The 7,710-nt window shown below is 49.2% G+C and overlaps 1 protein-coding gene across 1 annotated transcript; it reads left to right on the top strand.

The window, feature by feature from the left end:
* Nucleotides 1–253: 253 nt before the first annotated feature.
* Nucleotides 254–1,036, top strand: Kplce (KPRP N-terminal and LCE C-terminal like protein). The gene has a single exon (XM_026380199.1). It carries the CDS (start codon nt 254–256, stop codon nt 1,034–1,036), a length of 783 nt encoding a protein of 260 aa, XP_026235984.1.
* Nucleotides 1,037–7,710: the final 6,674 nt, after the last annotated feature.

Raw genomic sequence — 7,710 nt, 5'->3', positions numbered from 1 at the left:
GTCAGGCTCAGCTCGAGCCTGGAGTTAGCTCAGGGTCTGTTGACATGGGTTTTCCTTCTTGGGGTGCTCCCTGGCTGGAGACAGTTGGCAGCTGCCAGGGGTAAAGCATTTGGGTGCCCATGATCTTCTCAGGAAGGTCCCCGCCTGCCCGTCACTCTGTCTCAAGGGGAAGCTGCATATTTCTCTGGAAGACTTCTAAGGTTCACAGTGTTGATGAGACCTCTCTTTTCAGATTTCACAAAGCCACAGCAAGATGTGTGACCAGCAGAAGCAGGCACAGTTTGCTCCGTCTTGTGTGAAGGGTTCAGGATTGGGGTCTGCCCAAGGGTCCGGTGGTGGTGCTGTTCAGGGCCAGGGTCCAGGCCAGACCCAAACTGTCTGTGTGACCGGCCCTGCTCCCTCGCAGCCTCAGACCTTTGTGACATACTTAGCTCCAGTCCCAGCTCAAACCTATGTGAGGGTCCCAGCTCCCTGCCAGACCTACGTGAAGTGTCCAGTTCCCTGCCAGACGAAAACCTACGTGAAGTGCCCTGCTCCCTGCCAGACCTATGTGAAGTGCCCGGCTCCCTGCCAGACCACCTGTGTGAAATGCCCGACCCCCTGCCAGACGTATGTGAAGTGCCCGGCTCCCTGCCAGACGACCTATGTGAAATGTCCAGCTCCCTGCCAGACCCAGACGTACTACGTCCAGTCTTCTCCTTCCCAGACCTACTACGCTCAGGCCTCTGGGGGTGGCTCATCCTCGCAGGGCTGTGCCCCTGACCCCTGCTCTGCTCCCTGTTCCACCAGCTACTGCTGTCTGGCTCCCCGGACCTTCGGGGTCAGTCCCCTGAGACGCTGGGTCCAGCGTCCTCAGGGCTGCAGCACAGGATCGTCGGGCTGCTGTGAGGATTCTGGCTGCTGCAGTTCTGGGTGCTGCAGCTCCGGGGGCTGCGGCTCTGGGGGCTGCGGCTCTGGGTGCTGCTGTTTGGGAATCATCCCCATGAGGTCCCGAGGTCCCGCGTGTTGTGACCGTGACGATGACTGTTGCTGTTAAATAGAAAAAGATGGGCCTGCTCAGGAGCGCACAGCCCCGCTCTGCCTTCTGAGACCCTCACCAGCTCTGTCCCTCCCCGGCCCCCACCCCAGTGATGCAGAACCTCCTCACTCCACCTCCGTCCTTTGCTTCTTTAACAAGGCAGCCTGCCAAAGTCAGCGCAAACCCCAAACTTTGGCAAGAATAAAACCATGAATGCAATGCCCGGTGGCTTCCTGTCTGTCTCTTTCATTCACATTGTCGTGCTTTTCTGTCCGAAAAGCTCTCTCTCTCTTCTCACTCTTGTTTTTCAATTAGAAGAATGATCTGCATCAACATGAGCAAGCAGACCAACCTGGTCAACCCCCAGCCTGGGCCCTCCTGCCTTCTAGAGGGCTGGGCATAGCTCCTCTAGGCAAGTTAGCAGGATCCAGGCTGAAGATCTGGGCTGGAGCCACCTCTTTCCTGTCCTCTGATGAGTCTTAGGAGAAGGTCCGGCCAGGAACAGGCTGTCATGGCCGCATGACTAACATATGTAAGCTCTTGGTTTATCTTTCTGGATGTTGAAGGGATTGGGAAACCCAGTCTTCTCTGAACCATTGCCAGATGACGGTCCCACTGCTGTGGCTGTAGCTTGAACCCACAGGGGACTTTGGTAGATTGCATTTTCTTATCTCATAGGCCACAGGGTCCAGGCCTAACAAGGAGTCTACAGCTCTCCTGAAGTGGGTAGACACTGCCCAGGTTGGCTCTGGCCGTCAGTGAGAGGTCTCCACGGGGAAGCTGAACGTGGGGGAAGAGCTCCCTCGGGGCCAGTTGCCCATCATTATTAGCACTTCTTTCTCCTTTGCATGGCTATCTGTGGAGGGTTCTGTTGGGTGGACTTTTATAACAAGAGACTCTAAAGCGCACACATTAAAAATTGGGCAGTGGGATCACAACTATTTTAAACAATGCCACAGACCTGATGCACAGGAAAACACATGTTTGGGGAATGCATAAAAGAATGAGTGAGAGCCGGGGAGACTGTGTTACCTAAGCAGTCTCTGGTTTGTGCTGGGACCCCAGCAGAAAGTCAGCTTGAGTCGTTTGCTGCCTTTGGATATCTGAAAACACGTAGCTGCTCAGATCATACCCCTCTGCCCATCCAGACAGCTTAAACTGGCGGCCCAGCCTTTGGATGTCCCCTCAGAGTCAGGGACAGCCCTACTGGGGACCTTGTGCTCCTCTGGAATTCCCAAGTGGAAAGGTGGAATATGCTTACTCTGCAACTTATATGAGCATGAGATTTTTTTATACTTATCACTTAAAATCATATAGCCAGCCAGAGCTATGTAAGAATGTTATTAGAACATACAGAGGTTGTAGGTCAAAATTAAAGCTGGTCAACTTCTAGTTCCGTACTTGTTCTAGGGATAGCCTTCTTCGGTTTGGGTTTTATCGGTCTAGACCCTTGTCTAAGTATTGCTTATACACAGAACTCACGAGCTAAGTAATTCCTGAAGCCCTCTGTGGTCTAGTCGGCAGAGAATGGCATCTGAGGAGTCCAGCCCAGCGCTGGTGTATCACAGAATGCTGTAGGGAATCCACTCTGCCACCCATCGCATACTTTTAAAAATCCCGTTTTCCATTCCTCTCATTATTCAACCTCCACAGTTGCTTAGTAATTCCTCATTAAACTCCCCAATATTCTCTAATATCCAGGCTCTGCGGCTTCTCTCCTCTCTCTCTTTACTGACCGCGTTCCTGCCCTCTGCTGCCCAAGGTTCTGGTCCTAATCATGCGGTTTGAATCTTTCCAGCTCCCTCTTCATTTTCTCTCTTCTCCCCCCAATCTTGGCGTCTCTGTTTTGCAGAACTTGACCTAGAAACAAAAACCTCTCCTCTTTCCTCCTGCTATCCTAATTCTCTCTCTAGCCAATTGTATTGATTCTGTATGGGAGGAAGGGAAGGAATTATAAAGCTTAAAGACAAAAACATGAGATTTTTGTGGTTGCTCAGGAATATGGAGTAAGGAAGAGCAGGGAATGAACCCCGACTCATTAATAAATCTCAGTCGATTTCTTGTCTTAATAGTCCCCTTTTTTATTTTGTAGGATCACAATATATATTGTTCTACAACAAATGAATGTTGAGCATGAATTCTGGTTAGTGCATATAATCATATCTTTCTTTTTGATATTCTATCATTTCTATCCTGTGTCTAGTCGGTGATTTATCTGATCATTCCCTTATTACTGTTTTTTTTTTCATTTATTTCTCTTATGATTTTCTCTTTCCTTCTCCATCTCTCTCTTTTGTTATTTGAGTGACTATTAAGGCTTTTAAAATGTTTCCAATATAACAGACTTCTAGAGAAGTTCACAAATTATAAATTAGTACTCAATGAACGCACCTGTGTGACCACCACCTAGAGCCTAGAAAGTTAATGTCATTTTGAAAATAAATACAGTCCCCGATCCCCAGGAAGTGGGGGTCTGAGTTTGGAGAACAAACCTTTGGAAGAGCCCTGCCGTGGGTTTAGGAGACAGGTAGAAAAGACAGTGTAAAGAGATGTGGCCACCAAGGGAACCAGACTCTGGAGGCAGCCAGGAGCACCCCCCAGTGAACCCTAACACCCGACAGTGGGGACCTCCTCTTTTATGGGCTTCAGGAGACGGAGCAGCCTGAGGCCTGGGCGGTTTGGAAGAAGGATAAGCAACTTGTGTCAGATTTTCATTCATTCACCTAATAAGTAGGTACAGAACATCTACTCTGTTCTCAGCACTATTTCTACCATTTTCGGAGCTTATAGGAGAGAGAGAGAAAAGAGAATATAATCCAATAAACAAAGTGAAGATGCATCTATGACTGGAACTATGAGGGGAGAATCCAGAGTCCAACCCCTGGGAAACTGAGGAGAGTTCTCGTGGACAGGCTGAGGGGCTGCTCTCTGGAATTCAGAATGAGTGTGCTTCCCCACAATTTTTCCGAAGTGGTAGAAGAAGTCTGCAGAGTAGAGTTCTAAGGCCCTTCCCTGAGTAGGATAGTTTTTATGATGTTTCCTCTTCCAGGAAAATGCTTCTGTAATAACTTCTGAAAAATAAGGCTAATGCATACAGGTAGACTTCCTATTCCACCCAAATCCATCGTGGTGAACAGCATACTCATGTAATCTACATTTTTATTTTACACCTATTATAAATAGATTGTGTATGAATACATAGCCAATGTTAATAAGTACCTGTAAGAAAAATGACTCCAATCTATTCTTTTTTTATATTTATTTATTTATTTTTTAGTTTTCGGCAGACACAACATCTTTGTTGGTATGTGGTGCTGAGGATCGAACCCGGGCCTCACGCATGCCAGGCGAGCGCGCTACCGCTGAGCCACATACCCAGCCCTCCAATCTATTCTTGAAACCTAAAGGGAAGAACAGAGAGAATCGCCCTTTATTTGTTGAGGGCTTTCCATGTGGTGGACATCACTGCTCCCTTTACATGTGATATTCTCTTACCTGAGCAATAAAATGATGGATCTGCACTACTTGGCAAGTTGGGGGTGGGGGGAGAGACAGCTGGCACCGTGGTAAAGCTGGACCTTGGAGTCAGACAGACGTGTTTACTGAGCCTGCGACTCCAGACAAGTAATATGACCTCTGCATGTAGGTCAACTGTGTCCCACAAAAACTGCCTAAGACAGTGCCTAGCACATCTTAGCTAAGTGACACAGTTTTCCTATCCTCACTTGGAAGGATTGTGCCAATAAATATGAAAAGTGACTTGGTAAAAAGTGACAATCATGTCAGATAAAAAGCGTTGTCTCCCAACTTTTCCTTAGCCCAGCTCTACCACAAATTCCTGTTATCCCATTGAAGAAGCCGCTTTCTCTCTTCCTCTGTAAAATGGGTAAGGTGGGGGATGCCATCACCGGAGCCTGCTCCAGCTCTCACAGCCTCCGTGTCAATTCCTTGGATCTTCCTCAAAGTTCAGAGGTGTCTTCCTGAGATGCTGGAGATAGGCAGAGGTTGGTGGATCACCTCCTCCATCCCCGGGAACAGCCCTTCTCCTGGGTTCGGTGCTGGGCGAGAAGGGGAATCTGAACAGTCCTGAGACAGGAGTTGGTGGAGAAAATGTTCCGATCAGATCTGATTCCCGTAGGCAGCTCCGCCCCTGGAAGGCTGCCGCTGACCTGATTACACATCTGCCGGGTGACACAGACGGGTGTTGGGGTGTTGGGGTGGGCTGGGCCCCGAGGGACGGAGAGGGGGTGGAATAGCATGTGCAGCACCGGGCTGAGAAAGGCCGGTGGTGAGTAATATTCGCAGAGATCCCCGTGGCCAGCCTCGTGTTTGGCCCACGTGGACGACCCGCTGGGAGACCTGTTCATCCTAACCTACCAGCCGGGGCACAGCGCGAGCTGGGAGCCAGGCCTTATTTGCTTTGTTGTCTCCCAGGACAAGCACAAGGTGACACTTGATATATTCTTGCCGAATAAAGGACGGAATCTTCCCCCATTCCTGTGTCTGTCCTGGGGAAGGTTCCCCATGTTGTGTGACTCCATTCTGTTACTCAGGGGACACGGGAGAACACTCATGGGTTCAGTTTCTAAGGCTTTCTCAGACCGGAAGACACCAAGCTAGATCCTGTCTACTGTCACGAAACCATCACGGTGCCAAGTGCTCCGCGTAGCCCTCCTCAATCACCCCGACTCAGCGCCATCCTCCGTCCCTCACCCTGCCTTGGGGCTGCTCGGCCTGATTGTTTTACTACCTGATACTTTGTTCCACATTCATCTGTTGATTGTTTTGCTTTTCCTGTTGGAATAAAATCCCCCTGAAATTGGGAGCAGCAAGGTTAAATTTAGTTGTCATGGTCTTTTGGAATCACAAAGCAATTTTAAGTCTGTTATCCCATTTTAAAAGCAGCTGTAGGCAAGAGTAAGGGAAAGATCAATATCATTAATGCTTTGTGGTAACCGATGAGGAAACTGGAGTTCAGAGAAGTTAAATGATCGGACCCAGATCCACATGGTGGGGGGGGTGGGCAGGGGAGGGGTTGGGACCCAGAACAGAAGTTATTCACATAAAACATTCTAATTCTCATTTTCATGACACTTAGTGCCCCTTGGTTCTTTCTACTCTTTTTCTTTTCCTCGTCCATCTGCTTCTTGATCCCTTTGGTTCTCGTGTTCCTCTGTTCACCTAAAAGAGCTTTTCAGAATGAGCCTGTTCCTTCTAAGTCAGATCTCCTAAAAGCTTGATGTTCATCGTCCCTACGATTCTGGACTTTTAGCCTGGGACTGTCCCAAGGAGGCTCCAGAAAGCCCAGAGCTAGTGGAGTTTGGCCTCACGTCTAAGGAGTTCCCCCCTAACCCCCACCTGGAGCTCTGGACCTCAGGTCCCCCAGCCTCAGGAAGGGCTCCTTCATTCCCTGATGAGCCTGCACTGACCACGTGCTCTGTACTCCGTGCTGCGTGGGGGAGATGAAGGAAGCATGTTCTCCACTGTCCAACAACTAAAGGAAATGATACTTACAATAAATGAGGCCTGACGGGCCCGGAGCATGAAGAGGCTCATCTTGTTTGGAGGGGAAGGCTGGGTCAGGCTACGACAAGCCAGTAACAAAACTTAAGCCAGAGTCGGGGAGAGGACAGTGGCTCTCACTTGAGATGGACGTGTGAGAACCACTGAAGCCCAGGAGGGGAGGGCCGCCCTCTGGAGCTGATTCGCGTTGGCTCCTGCTGAGGACCAGAGGACCTGTTCTGGGACCACCTTCAGCAAAGCTCGTGGGTGGAGGTTCCCCGAGCACAGCAGCAGGCGTGTGCAGGTGGTTCCTTGGGCTCAGCCCACCTGGAGAGTGAGCCAGGCTAACACAGGGTGGTCTCCTCTCAGAGTTCCCAGCCTGTCCAGAGACGGGTCTAACTTACACCCCCATCAGCAAGCTCCCCAGAATAACAAGCTTGTGGGTTTCACCCTTAGGCAAAAGCAGCTACTCGCACAGCGGGAAGAACAGGAGCTTTGGAATCAAACGCCTCAAGGTTCTGACTTCACTTCTACCACTCACAGCAAGTTCAGTGAACTCAGGCAGGAGGGGTTTGCTTCTTTGAGACTTAATTTCTAAAATAGAAATAACAGTAGTGGCTTTGTGGCTCTATTGTAAGGGTTAGATAAAATGACACATGGGGATTTTACAAGCCCATAACATCTCTTTTCTTCCCCTTTTCTATTCTATCTCCTATGCAGAAAGCTTATATCCTGGAATCTCTACAGGAAGAATTTTTAGGACCTAGTCTGGGGTCTGCACTACTAATCGGTTCCTGGTTATTGCTCTGTGTTTTTTGGAGGGGGGCAGGGAGATGAGCAGATTGAGACTGGAGTCTGGTATCTGATGCAGTTGTCTTGAAGGAGCCATGAGCTATCCATGGTCCTGTGACTGACAGGTGGACCCTCCCTCTAATTAAATGGGTGTTCTTGGTGTCAATCATTTGTACATGAGATAGATAGTCTAACAGGAAAATCAGAACTTGGAAGACTGCTGGAGTCTGCGTTTCTGTCTCTCTTTGGCCCCTAGAATTCTCGGATGTGTATAGAACACGTGGGGAAAACATGACTTCTGCCACACATTAGAAAATTAAGCAAAACTATGGAGAGAAGTCCCTGTCACCAGGCTGAGAGAAGAAAATTTGAAACTGAGAAAAATCACCTAGCAGCAT

Source organism: Urocitellus parryii, chromosome 11, assembly GCF_045843805.1.
Source record: "Urocitellus parryii isolate mUroPar1 chromosome 11, mUroPar1.hap1, whole genome shotgun sequence".
Lineage (NCBI taxonomy): Eukaryota > Metazoa > Chordata > Mammalia > Rodentia > Sciuridae > Urocitellus > Urocitellus parryii.
This window is presented reverse-complemented; position numbering and strand designations above follow the sequence as displayed.